Below are 16604 nucleotides of genomic sequence, written 5' to 3'. Positions count from 1 at the left end.
AGCTGACCCTGTCATGCCAGGGGACACAGCATCCAAGGCTGCCGACAGATGTGTTGGACCAGGCTGGACTCTGCCTCAGCAGTCTGTGAGCTTCTTTGGATAGGGCCTGTTTCCATCTGTGTCTCCAGGTGCCCAGCGGAAGAACTGACACATAGAGGGTGGAGAGTCACTGTCATTCTTAATTGAACTCAACTGCCCCTATTTTGAGTTTCCTTTTTCGGACTGCTGCTTGAGTCAATCAGGAAAGACTGGAGACCCAGGTTTTACCCTTGTGGTTAGAGGAGAGCCAGCCCCTGTCGCAGTGCTGCCCTTCCTCTCCTACAACCTCAGTGACCTCAGCCGTCCTCCCTCACAATCCTCCAGGAAAGGATGCTCAGGCTCTCCATTGAGGTGACCTGGTCCTCCCAGATTTCCCTGGCCTTCGACGCCCAGGGATGCACAGGACCCGTTGCCCTGGAAACGTACGAACGATTAAGTCACTAGCCCTCTCTCGTCTCAGGTTTCTAGGTGTTGACCTGGACGCGGGAGCCACCCCCCGAGCCTATAAGAAGGCCTGGCTTAGAGGTGGGGGCCTCGCGCGCACCCAGCGCGCCGAGCCAGTGTTAGCTGGCTGGAGAGGGCGCGCCTGCTGGCCAGAGGGCCAATCAGAGCAGGGCAGGCCAGCCGGTCCGGCTCCGGTGGCCACTTAGACGCTGGCTGAAAGCGCTGCCTGCTCTGCGATTGGGCGAGCTTCCTGCCAATCAGGGGAGGAATCCAGCGGGGGTTCGGCCAATAACGGGAGGCGACCGGGTCAGACCGGTCGCCCTGCGGTCGTCAGGGTGGTCGGCGAGCCCGTCGGCGCTGAAGGAGCGACGGCCCTCCGGCCCGCGCGCGCTGCGCTCTCCGCCCCTCCGGCCCCGCCCGTCGGCCGCGCCGCGTCATGCCAGGCGCTGCTGGGTGCTAGTACCCGGGCCGCCGCCCTCCCGCCCGCCTGAAGCCGCGCCCACTGCCCAGAGCCAGAGGGATGGTGGTAGTCACGGGGCGAGAGCCAGACAGCCGTCGCCCGGACGGTGCCATGTCCAGCTCCGACGCCGAAGACGACTTTCTGGAGCCGGCCACCCCGACAGCCACGCAGGCGGGGCACGCACTGCCTCTCCTGCCGCAGGAGGTACCTGGACCGAGGGCGTGCGGGGGTGCGGGAAGGGGCGCGGGGGTAGGAGCCGGTGCCAGGCAGAGCTGACCTTGGGATGTGAGCAGCGCTGCAGCGCTGAGGCAGGGGTGGGGGTCGGGCCGAGGGCGGCGCCAGAGGAGCCGCGCTCCCCTGCCCACCCCGCTCCCACCCACCACCCGACCCCCCTCTCCGCGAAATGCACCAGGTGTGTCTTCCCTGCCCCAGGCGGCACCTGGCCCTCCCATCCCCCTCCTTCCAGGATTCACTGTCTGCAGGGTTGGTACTCCCATCCCTATGTCCCACCTTACCTACTGGAGGAGGGAGGGTAGGCCGTGGGAAGGGGCCCTTGGAGCCCCAAGAGATGATAGTGTCTCCTAGAGAATCCAAGAGGAGGCCTCAGTGGTTGCCCAAACCCAGTCTCCAGCTGCCCAGAGAGTGGGGTTACGGGCTGTGTGCAGATAAGAAGCAGGCCAGTTAATAGATGTGGCCTCACTCACCTGACACCTCCATGGCTTTCCCTCCTAGCTGCTGTGCTGTGATGCACAGTGGCTTCCACTGGTCTTAACGCATGTGACACTGTCACACGAACACCTGAAATGACCCTCAAGAGAAGGGAAAGGAGGGAAGGTGGGGCTCTGCTGGGCAGTGAAGACAGAGGCTAGGAGGTAGGGGCTAAGGTAGTGGCAGACATGACCTGTGGAGTCCTAGGTGAAGAGACAGACCCAGAGGGGCACGATGGGGCTGGGTGAGGCTCTCTGGAAACTGTAGTGTCCTCTTTGGTTACGAACCAGTACTCTAAACATCGTGGGGCAGTTGTGAAAATGGGCAAATCTCCAGAAGAGAGATTTGTAATTGGAAAAATTGGAAAAAAAAAAAAAAAAAAAGAAGGGAACCGTTGGAGACCCAGGGTGCCATATTTTGTGCACTGTCACTGGTGAGACGGTGTGGCTTGACGAAAAAAGCACAGGACCCAGAGACCATAGGCCAGCACTCCAGTGCCAGCTCTTTCACAAATTACATGGCTCCATGTGAGTAATGTAAAGTATTATCTCAAAATAATATTGGGGTCCTTGGTATGCACATAAAATAGTTTTAGAGGAGCTAGCTATAGAATAAGCAGAAGGCATTTCCTGTCGTCTGGGTGCAGAAGAGTAACAGTACCGGGCTTCCCTGGTGGCGCAGTGGTTGAGAGTCCGCCTGCCGATGCAGGGGACACGGGTTCGTGCCCCGGTCCGGGAAGATCCCACATGCCGCAGAGCGGCTGAGCCCATGAGTCATGGCCCCTGAGCCTGCACGTCCGGAGCCTGCACATCCGGAGCCTGTGCTCCGCAACGGGAGAGGCCACAACAGTGAGAGGCCCACATACCGCAAAAAAAAAAAAAAAAAAAAAAAAAAGAGTAACAGTACCTACATTCACAGAACTGTAAGTGCCCGTCTGTTTCATTCATCCATTCATTCAGTGCATATTTGGGGCTTTACTATGAGCCAGGCACTGCACAAGACACTGGGCAACTTTGATGTAACGTATTTGTATCCTACTTTATTTCACAAAGGATTTGAAAGTTGGGAAAAAGGACTGTCTAGATAAATACACATAGACTTTCACAGAGCCAGAGAGATGTCGTAATATTGAAAAGTATGCACTGGGATAAAATTTTAGTTAATCTGGAGGAGGTTTGTGGGAAAATTAGGGAGAACTGGCCTCATTTCTTTCAAAACCACAAACAGTGAAAGAGATTTAAAAAAATACATAAAGGTCCTGAGCATTTTAGGGAGACCCTAGAGCTTCTCAGGGCAAATGTAGGTACCATCATTCCCTGCCCTTGCCTCCAGAACTGTAGCTGGACTGGGCACTAATCTCCCTGCACAGATTAAGGAGAGAAGTGGAGAGGTACACAGGATGAGGAGTGGATGCCTGGCATTATTCAACAAACATCTGTGGGCTCTGCTCTGGGTGGCCTCAGGATAGGTGAACAAGACGCTGTTCCTGCCCTCGGGAAACTTGGGCAATAATAACGACCGATAGCACAAAGCTCCCGTTGTGCAGAGCTCTGTTATACAGGAGAACGTGGCTACAGTGAAGGCACAATGGCGGGAGTGTTCAGTGAACCCTGTCTTGGGGCAGGCAAAGGACAACAGAGCAGAAATGCTCACGGAGTAGGGGACCTTGAATAGAAGCTCTCAGAATGAGTGGATGCTGCTAACCGATATGGCTCCTTGGTGTGAATTAGCAAAAGGGTGTACGGCTGGGCTGGCAGACCCCACTCACGCAGGTGCCCCTGTGCAGTGAACAGCGCACACTGCCAGATGGGGCCATTGCATTTGCTGGATGGACAGAGGGAGGGTGGCAGGAGCGCTGGGGACGGAGAAGACAGCATGAGCAAGGGCACAAAGGTGGGGAGTTCAGGAAGTGGAAGGAGGACAGTAAAGGCTTTGAACTCGAGAGCAGAGATTGTAGGACTGCGGTGCAGAGACCTGATTTAAGAGCTGTGGGAGGATGGGGAGGACTTGGTAATTGATGAATGCAGGGAAAGGGAGGGGAGAGAAGCGGTCAGAAAGATGCCTGGGTTTGGGCTTCGGGTGGCGCTCATCAGACCCAGGAAGGCGGCAGACGGGGCAGCCCCGGCTTGCCTCCCCACCGTGGGACTAAAAGTGCCGGTGATTCCTCCCCAGTTCCCTGAGGTTGTCCCCCTTAACATCGGAGGGGCTCACTTCACCACACGCCTGTCCACCTTGCGGCGCTACGAGGACACCATGCTGGCGGCCATGTTCAGCGGGCGGCACTACATCCCCACGGATGCCGAGGGCCGCTACTTCATTGATCGGGACGGTGCGCACTTCGGGTACGTTCCTCCCTCTGCCATCAACTGCAGGGTCCTAGCAAGTGAGCAGCCCGGGCTTGGGCATGGGACTTTGATGTCTTCCATAACACCTAGAAGAGGAGGTAACCTGCTGGTGGAATTTAATAAATGTGCATATTGCTTTGGATCAGAATTCTTAGTTTCTTTCCCAGAGGAGGCAAGGACAGCCGGAGAAATCCCAGGTGACACACATTGGCTGGATGTGATGAAACCGATTCTCTGCTATGCAAATTAAGACTGGGAAGCTGTCATCCCTGTGGAATAGGTGTGACCGCAGCGAGAGGCAGGGGAGTTCCAACACAGCTTCTGGGAGAAGACCATCAGATCCAGATTCTGGGGCTCGGCATCGCTGTTAGGGAGAAACATGGGGTGTGGCAGTGGTTCCCCAAATTCTTTCAATAGTTTGAAACAAATAAATAGGACAAAAAAAGGTGAGGGAAGGGCCAACATAGGGTTGCCATCCTGTAATTTTGCCAAGTCTTTAAAAAAAAAAAAACACCTTCAGGGACTTCCCTGGCAGTTCAGTGGTTAACACTCCATGCTTCCACTGCAGAGGGCACAGGTTCAATTCCTGGTGGGGGAACTAAGATCCTGTGTACCACACCGTGCAGCCAAACAAAAACCCCCCCAAAACGAAACAACAACAGCAAAATACACAAAAAACCCCACTTTCAATTGTTACTGTCATTTTAACAGTAAAACATGGAACAACACAATCTCAAAAAAAGATAGCCCTTCCCAAGAGAGGACTTCTGACAACCTTACAGATAAACAATTTAAAGACTTTATGTTTTGGTTTCCTTGTTTGTGAAATGAGAAGTAATTATAGCTGCCTTGGAGGCCTGTCATGTGGATTAAATAAAGAGGCTTGGTGTGACCCCTGGCCAGGTCCTTTCAGAGTATGTGGCTGAAACTCTTTGCCCCATCCGTCTAACTTTGGAGATGACTGGAGAACTAACATGGTCTTTGACCTTGAACAAAAGGAGACCCTCCAACCACTACGTCTCTGTGCCGGCCTCCAAGTAGGATTGCCCACACTGGGAGAAGGGTCATTTTCATCCTCAGAAAGGAGCCTCGTCAAATAATTTGCTCTGAAGCATCTGGGTTTCCCCATTGGGCGGTCAGCTGCCTCCAGTGCTGAGAAAACAAAGTGTCACATCGCTCTGCAGAGCTATAAAAAGATTTTTGTTTGCAGGCTGTTTGGGAGAGGAAAGTGCTCGGCCCGGCTGGCAGCTCCCACAGCACTCTTCGCTGGGCCTTGCCCAGGGTTATGTTTTTCAGGACTCACCAAGATTTGCTTACGATCCTAGAGGACTGATTTTCGAAAGAGTGACGGGGAGGGGGAACCCGGTTTGGGCCTAGGCTGATGTGCCCGTACCCAGGTGGCCACAGCTGGAGAGTGGCAGAGCCAGGCGAGGGCATGGCGGCAAGCAGGATGTTGTGGTGTTTATCCTCAGGCTACTGGACTCCAGTGGCCTAAGATTCATCAGCAGCCTATGGAGCTGTGGAAAGATTCAGATAAAATAAAATAGGGGGTTAGGGCACTTCTCTGCGGGTGAGCTCACGTAGCCCCAGCAGCCACCATGGAGGCTGCCTGAGCCTCCACCTGGGGCACTTTCCCATTGTGATCAGTGCACAGCGGCTTGGACTGGAGTCTGGACCACTGTGGGTGTGGATTTGGAGTCGCCCGTGTCTGCATCTGGCCTCTGGCTAGCTGTGGCTCCTTTAGCAAGGGTGTTCCTTAAGCTCTCTGAGCCCCACTTTTTCCTCATTTATAAAATGGACGTAAGAAAGCACCCCATGTCGTTGGAAGGGATAACTCCTGAAGAGTGACTGACACAGGTTAGTGCTTGGCGAGTGCTGGCTGGTGTTGCTTCATGGTCATAGACTCACTATTGAGGTAGCAGCTTGGTCTTGGGGTTTACTGATACATCCTCACAGAAAAGCCCTTCCTACACCTACCAGTGAGGGGTCTGATTACTTTCAGCCCTAAAGAATCTGAAGAGAGAATTAAAAGAACTGAATTGTTATTTTAAGAAGGTGCAGTATGTGATTTTTTGTTCACTCCTGAAGCCAGTTTATTCAGGTGTCAGGGTTAGGCATTCCTCTTCTCCGTATAGCTACAGAATGATACTGATGGCAAGGATCTGTGGGGAGTGCAGAACTCTTCCACGTGGCTGGTGGGAATAAAATGCTACAACCACTTTGTGAAACAGGCACTTATGACCGAACAATTCTCCTCCTGATGTTTACCCAAGAGGAATCGGTGCCTGAGTCCACAAGAAGCTTACAGGGAATGTTTGTCACAGCTTTACTCTTATGAGACCCCAACTGGAAACAATTCAAATGTCCATCAACGGGAGAATGGGTAAATAGTTTATAGTGTATCCATACAACGGTATGCTACTTAGCGATAAAAGGAAGGAAACTTCTGCTACACATGATGACGTAGGGAATCAATCTCGAAGACACTAGGTTGAGGGCAAGAAGCCAGGCACCAAAGAGAACATACTGTGTGATTCCACTTACATGCATTTCAAGAAGAGGCAAAACTAATCTTTGTTGATAGAATTAGAAGTTAGAGTGGTTGTCTCTGTAGTGATTGGCTGGGAAGAGGCACAGGGAAACTTTAATTAGATGGACATGTTCTGTATCTTGATGTATGTGGTGGTTGTGTGGGTATATTCATACATGAAAAAGTAATTGACCTGTACGATTAAGATGTGTACCTTTAGTGGCTATTATCTGTACCTCAATTCAAAATATAATTAAGGGGCTAGATACCATATCTTCCCATTTTTCCTATATATACTTAATAATTATAATAATAATGATACAATAACAATTACTAACACTTAGTGAGGGCTTGCTCTGTGCCAGGTATTTTCTAAGCACTTTTTATGTATTAACTTATTTAATCCCCTCATAACCTTATGGGGTAGTTTTCTTATTTTCCCCCATTTTACAGAGGAGAAAGGGCACAGAGAGGTTAAGTTCACTTACCCAAGGTTACACAGCTGGCCATCTGGGTCCAGATCCTGTGCTCTAACCACTGGGTAGCACTGTCCGGTTCCATTAACTCCTTCTCACCAACCCTCTTTCCTTCCTGCTCAGAGATGTGCTGAATTTCCTGCGCTCTGGGGACCTGCCGCCTCGGGAGCGCGTGCGGGCCGTGTACAAAGAGGCCCAGTACTATGCCATCGGGCCTCTCCTGGAGCAGCTGGAGAACATGCAGCCACTGAAGGGGGAGAAAGTGCGCCAAGCGTTTCTGGGACTCATGCCCTATTACAAAGGTGAGGGGTTCACTGTGCGAGGCAGTCGGGGTGTGAGGAGGGAGAGTAGCGAGGCATCTGTCAGTGCTGAGGTCTCCACCAGAACAAGTGGGTCATGGCTCGCCAAGACACCTGTCCTACTCAAGATGGGAGAGGATCCTGCTTCCCTTCCTGCCGCCCTCCCAGTCCCTCAGGAAGATTCAGATGAAACAGGGACCACCTTGCCTGGAACGTCATCAAATCGCATTTCAGAAGGGTGGTACTCATCCCATCCCCTTTGTTTCCTTTTGCCCTGCAGAACCACGATTCCTGTTTAAGTTTGTGCCCTTCATGGGCCCAGAGTCCCTTCCCCAGGGATCTGTCTCTTCCCTCTTGGGTCCACCATCACTGGGGCTCTCTCTGTGCCCCGCCCCCCTCCCCACCCCCATCCCACTGATGGGTGACGTGTTTACCCCCGCAGACCATTTGGAGCGGATTGTGGAGATTGCCCGGCTGCGCGCCGTCCAGCGGAAGGCCCGCTTTGCCAAGCTCAAGGTCTGTGTCTTCAAGGAGGAGATGCCCATCACCCCCTACGAGTGTCCGCTTCTCAGCTCCCTGCGCTTCGAACGGAGCGAGAGTGACGGACAGCTCTTTGAGCACCACTGCGAAGTGGATGTGTCTTTTGGGCCCTGGGAGGCCGTGGCTGACGTTTATGACCTGCTGCACTGCCTGGTCACGGACCTCTCGGCCCAGGGCCTCACCGTGGACCACCAGTGCATCGGGGTGTGTGACAAGCACCTCATCAACCACTACTACTGCAAGCGCCCCATCTATGAGTTCAAGATCACATGGTGGTGAGTAGCCCTGGCAGGGAGCAGAGTCCTGTCAGGGAGGGTGTCCGTTCCCCTTGGCAGCTCTGGGAGCAAGGTCCCTGGAAGGGCTGCTGGCTGCCCCAGAACCTGCTGAGGTGAGGACGGGTCCTGAGGTACAACTCCAGGCGGACGGAGGTGCAGCCCCAGTCTCCTTGGCTGTACCTTGGGGCCAGGTTCAGGGCTGGTGGCCCACGAGGACTTGGTGCCTGCGCTCACCTGGCCTTTCCTCGAGGCACGGCAGTCTCTGCCTGAGGCTTATGGGGTCCGGCTAGCGAGGGCTTGACCAGGAAGTTCAGAGAGGTTTTGTCACTTTCTTGACCTTGCAAGAGAGTTTCTGCCCTTTTTAGAGCCACGTTACCAAACTCACGTAGGCATAACTACTCCTCCATCCTGTTCAAGAGTCCCTTCCTTGTGCTCAGTGTATCAGTATGAATGTGGAACATGATGGGGGATTTACCCAAGGAGCCACCTAGAGCCCCTGGCTGAAGAAGGAACATTTTCTCTCCCTCTTCCCTCAACAGTAGCCCCACGCTTTGTCTTAGGATGTGGACTCTTTTCCTCCCAAAACATATTCTTCACCACCTTTTGGAGATGTAACCATAGTTGCCAAAGCCATGCACCAGGTTGGCCTTAGAAAAGCACAATGTTTACAGCCCTGCCTCAGGGCCTTGGCTTCTCCTACCTTCCACTAACCTTCCTTGCTTGAAGGGTTATCTTCTCATGGGGCTGGAATGCACATTTCAGGGACTCCTTTTGAAGATTCTCTAAGTCAAGCAGGCAAGATGCCTAGTTGTTGTGTTATCTTTGAGATGTAACATCCTTTCTAGAGGCTCAGAATACATCCTTGACTGCTATTCCATGTTAGGATCCAATTTGTGGTGAACCTCCTTGGATGGGAACCCCTGTTGCTTTTTCCTGCCAACGTTCTCCTTCTCGGAGATTGCCTATCTTGGGGAAGGAAAGAGAGGGCCAGAGGAGAGGCGCAGCTATCCTGGGAGCTGTGGGAAGACAGCAGCAGACCTCTGTTATGTTTGCCTCTGCACAATTCAGAGAGAAAAAGATCCACCAGCTTCTGTTCCACTGCGTTTCCTTCTCGCGCTGTCTGGGGCAGCCAGTCAGGGTGTGGGCCTGCGCCCCCTAGAGGAAATGCTCTGCAGCACCAGTCACTGGAACGGGGACGTTCCCTTGCTGCGTGCAGGGCTTCTCCCTGTAATCGTGATTGAACTTGACTGCTCCTGGGTGTTGTTGTAGGGAGATTTTTTTTCTGTCAGCCTCATCGGTCTCAGTCTTACAAGACCAGATTGGCGAGGAGGGTAGTGGGGGAGCTGAGGAAGAGAAGGCCAAGCCCTGGGACCTTGGCTGAACTCCTTCACGGGGCAGTGATCCCTTGGCCCCTGTATGGGAAGATTCCAGGGCATGGTCCCCCGCTCTTACACTGTATTCTTATGTGCGTGGAGCAGGTGTCCAGGCTGACATCTAAGGGGACGGTCCAGTCAGTCGTTCAGGTTCTGAGATAACATGTTCTCTCCTTGTTCTCATCCACAAGCGGCTTGTCGCTTTTCCGGAGCTGATGTCCCTGCTTGGATCTTACCCTGACAGCATGGCTCTTGCCTTGTCCTCAGAGAAGGGTCTTTCATTTAAGTTGCCCAGATCGGCAAATAGATTGAACGCTAATACAGGTTCGTTTTTTGACAGACACTGAGGCAGGCTCTTCAGGAGGGAGCCAGTGTGAGGAGAGAGCAGATAGGTAAGCCCAGTGCCCGCAGTGATCCGACCTTGGCCCCTTCTCTTGCCTTCCCTGGCCCAGAGCATCACAGCACTCGGTTATTGAGAGTCCATACACATGAGACAGGGAGGGACTGGTTCACGCAAGCTCAAGTCAGCTCAAAATCAGGCCCTGAAGACTTGCTTGGGGCTTCAGGCACGCTGGATGGGAACGCTGTCCCTGCGCCTCTTGCTGGAGCCCCTCCATTCCTCTGCCCCCGTGTTGTCCTCGCGGAGGTGCTCTGTGCCGTCGTGGGGGGACAGGGCTGTGGCCAGTAGCCCAGGCAGAGCAGGGACACCGGCGGCCAGCTTAGAGCTCCTTCTACATGGAGTAAAAGAATTCGGTGGCCCTGTTTAGCCATCGTCTGTTGAGAAGCCAAGGCCAGGCTGCGAAGCGCTCTTGGATGTGGAGGTTTGTGGTGATCGCCTCCAAATAAAGGTCATCTCTGAGGAAGTGACTTCTCCTAGTTGGGTCCCTTTTCATCTGTCAGCGGCCAAGCCCAGAACATGAGAAGCGTTGGGTAAGGAAGGAGGGCTCCAAAGGACGGCTGCTTCTCCCAGATTGAAAGGAAGTCTGTCTTCATGGAATTCTTGTGTGTAACGTCCTTGGGTCAAACCAAGGGGCCTGCCTTTGGAGCTTCCCTTATGTTTGACTTCGGGTACCTTTTCTCCCAGGTGCTCCATTCACTGGTTGGGAAGGTGAAAATTATAGGAAATAGGACCACATGGTGCAATGCTAGCTGCAATTCAGTAAGAACGCAAAACTTAACTGCAGCTAAGTTTGAAAAGATTGAAACAAAACCACAGTGAAACCCAGCACACCATCCCAGGTGGGGGAATTCTTTGGATAACGCTCTAAATAGAAGACATAGAGGAATCGTCACCATCCTTATTCTACCTCTGGTGAATTCACCAGGCTGTCCAGCGCTTATCACGTGGAAAGCAGTCGACTGTGCTCTGAACATTTCTGTTCTTTCTCTCTGGGGCTTGGGATGTTCTGGGAGCTGTCTGAGCCTTGTGCCTCAGGCTGCTCAGGTGGTACAATCTACCTGTTCTGGGTTGCTCCTTGGAGGACTAGGAAATTGACATCTGCAAGCCACAGAGTGGGGTGACCCTCACTGTGTGATCTTGGTCTAAGTTGGATCCTGAAATGGTTAAGACAAATAACAACAACAAAACAAAAACCACTCACACTAATCATTTTGATCCCAGTTAGAATTTCAGATATCATCCTTCTGCATACCTTCTGTCTGTATTTGATTGTGCTACAAGTGATTAAGCTTTCTCGGGTACCATTTTGCTGGGGCTCTTGCATGAAGGTGGCGCGCCTGCCTCGTGATCCTTAAAAGAGGGAGGCTTTATTCATCAGAAGCCAGAGTGTTGGGAACTGGGGTGGGAGAGGCACTTTTTGGAATTCTGGAAGAAACATACATGTATACATATGTTAATTGGAGGAAGGGCTGGCTGGCAGAGGGTCAGAGGAGGTGGGAACAGAGACGGGGAGGAGGGATAGGCAGTTGCCTCTGGGAGTGGGAGGTCACGGGGTGGTCGGTCGGTCGTCTTCCTTCTGTACAGTGTGGGCTTTGTGTACACAAGATAACGCTGCCTGTGTTCGTTCATTTCCTGTCTGTGAGCGCTTTGGTGCATGGAGCCTCAGTACCCTCACCTGGCATTAAAGTCAAGAATTAGAACCTGGGTGCCGTGCCTTTCTTGTTTAGAGACTTACTCTCCTCCCTCCTTCGCCCTCCACGCTGCCAGCAAATATGTGTTGATTTCTGCTTAAAACGTGGTATGTTTTGGGATGCCATACTAAATCAAACAGGCTCTTCCCTGAGACATGTGGCTGAGCTTCTGCCCTGACCTGAAGTTAAAGGGAGACGGGTCCCCTGGAGGTTCCTCTGCAGGTACCCTCACCTGCTCTCCGTCCCGGCAGGCATACTCACCTGTGCCCCCAGATTTCTGGGGTTTATAGGCAGTGCTGGCCATTCGTTCATGACCCTCAACTTCCTCACTTGACCGTTCTGTCTTTTAGGAAGTGGGTTCACCTGATCCCTTACTGAAGACCCAGTGTTCCAGTAGCTGAAAGCCCTGTACATCGTTTCTCCTCTCCTGGCCCTATACCTCCAAGGCACACTCCAGTACCTCAGTAGGGGTCCCAGGGAGGCACCAGCATGGGCAACCTCTGCTCCGTGTTCTTACATCTCCATGATGCTGGGATTGGCTGAGGCCAGCAATCCTTATAGGTATGAGAGTTGGAATACATTGGGTTGGCCAAAAAGTTCGTTCGGGATTTTCCATAAGCTGGTACACAAACCCGAACGAACTTTTTGGCCAACCCAGTAATAAACAGATTCAAGGTCCAGAGGCACCATGTGAGTGTCTGTCCATGCAGCCGCCTGGAGCGGTCAAGGTGAAACTGGCAACTTGGTCCACACAATGAGGGCAGGTCAGGTTTTTCCAACACTTTGGCTTCAGAAGATGCTGCATTACATGTGCAAGATCCCAAGAGGCCAGCAGAGGAACGGCAGCTCTGGTCGTAGCTGACAGAGAAGCCGCTTCAAGCTGCAGGTAGGTGCCCATTGCAGCAGAGGCCCGCCAGAGCTTCCCAGAGCAGACACAGAAAGGGACAGTCTTCTCTTACAGCGGCTGACTGGCGTGCCAGAAGAGGAAACTGAACTCCTGCTCACCCTTCTGCCAACCATGTGCCTTTACATCCCACCCGTTCAAAATGGAAAGTAACACAGAGACTCCTTGGGACCTTACGTCTGTCTCCGTGCCTGACGTGCCCTTGGAGTCATTTGTATTAGTCAGGAGGGAAAAAACCACACGGTAATCTGAATAATTTATATCTTTAATATAAATAGCTATTAATTATAAGAAGATTGGAGTAATGAGGGATTGGCTAATAAAAAGTAGAGATAACGATAAAGAATATAGGAATAGCAGATGTCAGAAGCAGCCGCTAGGGCAGAGCTAGAGCGTCCAAGGACGAGTACCCCTGTCCCCCCAGAGCTGATACCCAGACCTTTTTTGGAGAAGGCGTGACCGTGGCTCACCGAACGGTAGAGAAGTCATGGGGGAACTTGCTGGAAACCCACCCTCTGGGATGCTGGAAAAATCCGTTCCTTGGGAGGTGTCTTGCCAGAGGCCCTCCATGGCAAAACCACCCCAGGGGAGTGCCGGGGAAAGCTGTGGGCCTCTCTGTGCTGCTGACTACCCTGCATGGCAGGAGCTGGGTGCTGGAGAAGCTGTGTGAGCTGTGAGCAAGCACACCCGAACCAGAAAGGAAACATCTCCCTCCTTGCAGTGTCTCACCAATGCCCTCTACTAACAAAGAATCGTATCATGTTAGTCGGCAAAGGCAAAAAATACTCCTAAGACCCAACCCAATTTTTGCGGAGGCAACCAAGGATGAATATGGGACTAAAAGGCAGTCAGTACTGGCACATCATCTACATGTGCTCATGACTCCGCAGATACATACTCCTGTCCAGGCGTCCTGCCTCAGCCTCGAATTATACACCCAATAACCTGCCAAATATTGCTACTTCAATATCTGTTAGCCATCTCAAACTTAATACATCCAGATGGAATTCTTGATCTCCCCTCCCACCCCAAACATCCTCATTCCACCTCCTCCCTCTCAGGAAATGGCACCACCATGCACCCAGTCAACAAAAACCTGCATCGCCTTTCACTCCCCTCCTTCACCTTCCCCTTCTCCTTGCGATCCATCACCAAGTACTTGAATACATCTTCAGGATGTATCGAGTTTTCACAGATTCGCTTGTTTGACTCACCATCATCTTTCATCCTGAGTTACTACAAAGACCTCCTGGCTTAATTTGGCTCTCAATTACCCCGACTAACCTATTCTCCAGAATAGTCTTTTGAAACGGTTGTTTAGATCCTGCACTATGCTGACTTAAAACCCTTTGCTTTTTTCTTTTTTTAATTAATTTTTATTGGAGTAGAGTTGATTCACAATGTTGTGTTAGTTTCGGGTGTACAGCAAAGTGAATCAGTCATACATATACATATATCCCCTCTTTTAAAAATTCTTCTCCCATATAGGCCATTACAGAGTATTGAGTAGAGTTCCCTGTGCTATACATTAGGTCCTTATTATCTGTTTTATATATAGTAGTGTGTATATGTCAGTCCCTATCTCCCAATTTATCCCTTCCCCCATGGTAACCATAAGTTTGTTTTCCACATCTGTGACTCTATTTCTGTTTTGTAAATAAGTTCAAACCCTTGGCTTTTAAAATGAAATTGGAAAGGCTACCTGTCCAGCCCCAACACACCACCCTGCTCCTTGTTTCCCATCCTCCACCCTGGCCTTTCAGTTCCTGCCTCAGCTTTTTGTGATTGACATTTCCTCTGCCTGGGATGCCCTTCCCCCCGCCCTTCTCATTTATGGCTGGCTCCTTTTCATATTTTATGTTCCAGCTCAAATGTTACATACTCAGTGAGACCTTCTCTGACCATGCCATCTAAAGCATACTCCCTCCCATTACCATCTATCACGTCACCCTATTTCTTTATAGCCTTTATTACGAATAGTGGTTGTTTGTTATGTCTCTATTTTCTTTCAAATAAGCCCCTCGAGGGCATAGATTTTGCCTCTGTTGTTCACACCTATATCCCAATGCTTGGAACAGTCAGTGCCTGGAAAAGAGGTGCTCACAGTCAAGATCTGTTAAACAATCTGTCCAGTATATGGACAGGAGACCACCTGGAGCATCTTAGTATTACCATGGCCTGTGATTAAAGTCAGGGGGAAACTGCAACAAGCCAATCCAGGCAGGATTACTAATGGCCCAGACCTTTCGTGAGTGAAAGTTTGGGTCACCCCACCAGGTAAAGAGACTGAGTATGGAGATTAAGTTTGATATAAGGAGATGCATATGGGTGCCAAGTTGACAGGGGGTGGAGTTATGACAGCTAATTGTATGTGTCATCTTGGTTGGGCCACAGTGCCCAAATATTTGGTCAAACATTATTCTGGATGTTTCTGTAAGAATGTAAGATTTACATTCAAATCAGTGGACTTGGAGTAAAGCAGATTACTCTCCATAATGTGGGTGGACCTCATCCAATCAGTTGAAGGCTTGAATAGAACGAAAGCCTCCCTCAAGCAGAGGGAATTCTGACAGCCGTCTGTCTTCAGACTTCACTGAAACACCAGCTCTTCCTGGTTCATCAGCAGACTGCCTTTGAACTTGGACTGTAATTCTTTCCTGAGCCTCCAGCCTGCCAGCCTCCCCCATCAGATTTTGGACCCATCAAGCCTCCACAGTCACATGGCCCAATCCCTTAAAATAATTCTCTTCCTATATATACTGTATCTATCTATCTGTCTATCTATCCCAGGATATGTTATCTATCTATCTATCTATCTATCTATCTATATATATATCGTTATTCTAGAAAGAGATTTAGATACATCCTAGGAAAATATATATAATGAAGTGCAAAGGTAGCATACCACATGTTTTACCACCTTACTATTTTCATTTAACATTATCTTTTGGAGATCTGTTCATTTCAGTTCATGTAGAGCTGCCCCTCCCCCCTTTAAAAATTTGATAGTATTCCATTAAAAATATGTTCCACAAAACTATTTAAAAATAGTTTCTGCTGCCTTTTGAGATACACATGCCTCTAACTATTTATCAACAGATTAATAAGCCTTTCCCACATTTAAGCAAATACAGCCCTCAGCTCTCTTGTTCTTGATATGATAAAGACTACTTAGAAACGTTAAAAAAAAAAAAAAAGGAAAAGTAAGATGGAGGTCTTGGGTTTTTTAGCTGATTGATTCTATAATGCTTATAGATTTGAGTCATGGTTGACCACAATATGGTTCAGCAAGACAGAATGTACTCCTTCGCTTATGTGAATGATCTGTTTTCCTTGATTTTGGATCCTATGGAAAATGGCTTAAGTTACGTGGTTCCTGGATTGCTTCTCACTTGGGAACTTGGCAATTTGATGAGCCCTTCTGCTGTCACTAATCTGATTATCTCCCAGAGTCTATCCCTGAGGCTTTCCCCTGGGTTGCTTCATTCTTAGGCAGCCTTTATCTACTGCTGCAGAGATCGCCTTTGCCAGAAAACCAGAGAAGAGAGAGCGTCACTTTCCTGAAAGCTAGAGAAGTCCTAGAAAGGAATTATGGGCAATCCTCACGCATTTGTTGAGGCCAGGGGAATGGCAGAGCTCACATGCCTATTCTTGGAGCCAAGGGATAGGGTCATCAATGGCTGAACTCTGTGGACTAATAATGTAGGGAGGTGTGGTTCCCCCCAAAGAAGCTAGGTAGTCAAAAACCACACATCCTCTACTAGTTTTACAAAAGTGTGTACTCTTTCTCTCTTCTGATAGGGACCTCTGTTTTCACTGGCAGACATTAGTCATAGCCACGTCTATGAGTTTAGCACAGATCTCTAGCTGTTAATGGTTTCTTAAAGTCTTGCATTCTGCAAAAACCAACAAAAAAAAATAATTTCCTCTGTGGGGTGAAGTAGGAAAAAAGGGGGAGAGGGTCAAGTTTTAACTCCTTTTCTCTTTAATGTATATATTAAATAGTTTGATATTAGTTTTTGATGAACTGATATGTGTCCTACCATATAGCAAGTAGAAAATTTAATTCTCCTTCTCTATGATAGTGATGTGATTTTACTATTACAAACCAGGCAAGTCT

The 16604-nt window shown here is 50.3% G+C and overlaps 1 protein-coding gene across 1 annotated transcript; it reads left to right on the top strand.

Annotated features, from left to right (window-relative positions):
• The first annotated feature begins 1003 nt into the window (after positions 1-1003).
• On the top strand, positions 1004-8120 carry KCTD7 (potassium channel tetramerization domain containing 7). Its single transcript, XM_065891869.1, has 4 exons — positions 1004-1147; positions 3824-3993; positions 7126-7304; positions 7744-8120. The coding sequence occupies exons 1-4, from the start codon at positions 1004-1006 to the stop codon at positions 8118-8120; spliced, it is 870 nt and encodes a 289-aa protein (XP_065747941.1).
• The last annotated feature ends 8484 nt before the right edge of the window (positions 8121-16604 follow it).

Source organism: Phocoena phocoena, chromosome 15 (assembly GCF_963924675.1).
Source record: "Phocoena phocoena chromosome 15, mPhoPho1.1, whole genome shotgun sequence".
NCBI classification, from domain to species: domain Eukaryota; kingdom Metazoa; phylum Chordata; class Mammalia; order Artiodactyla; family Phocoenidae; genus Phocoena; species Phocoena phocoena.
This window is presented reverse-complemented; position numbering and strand designations above follow the sequence as displayed.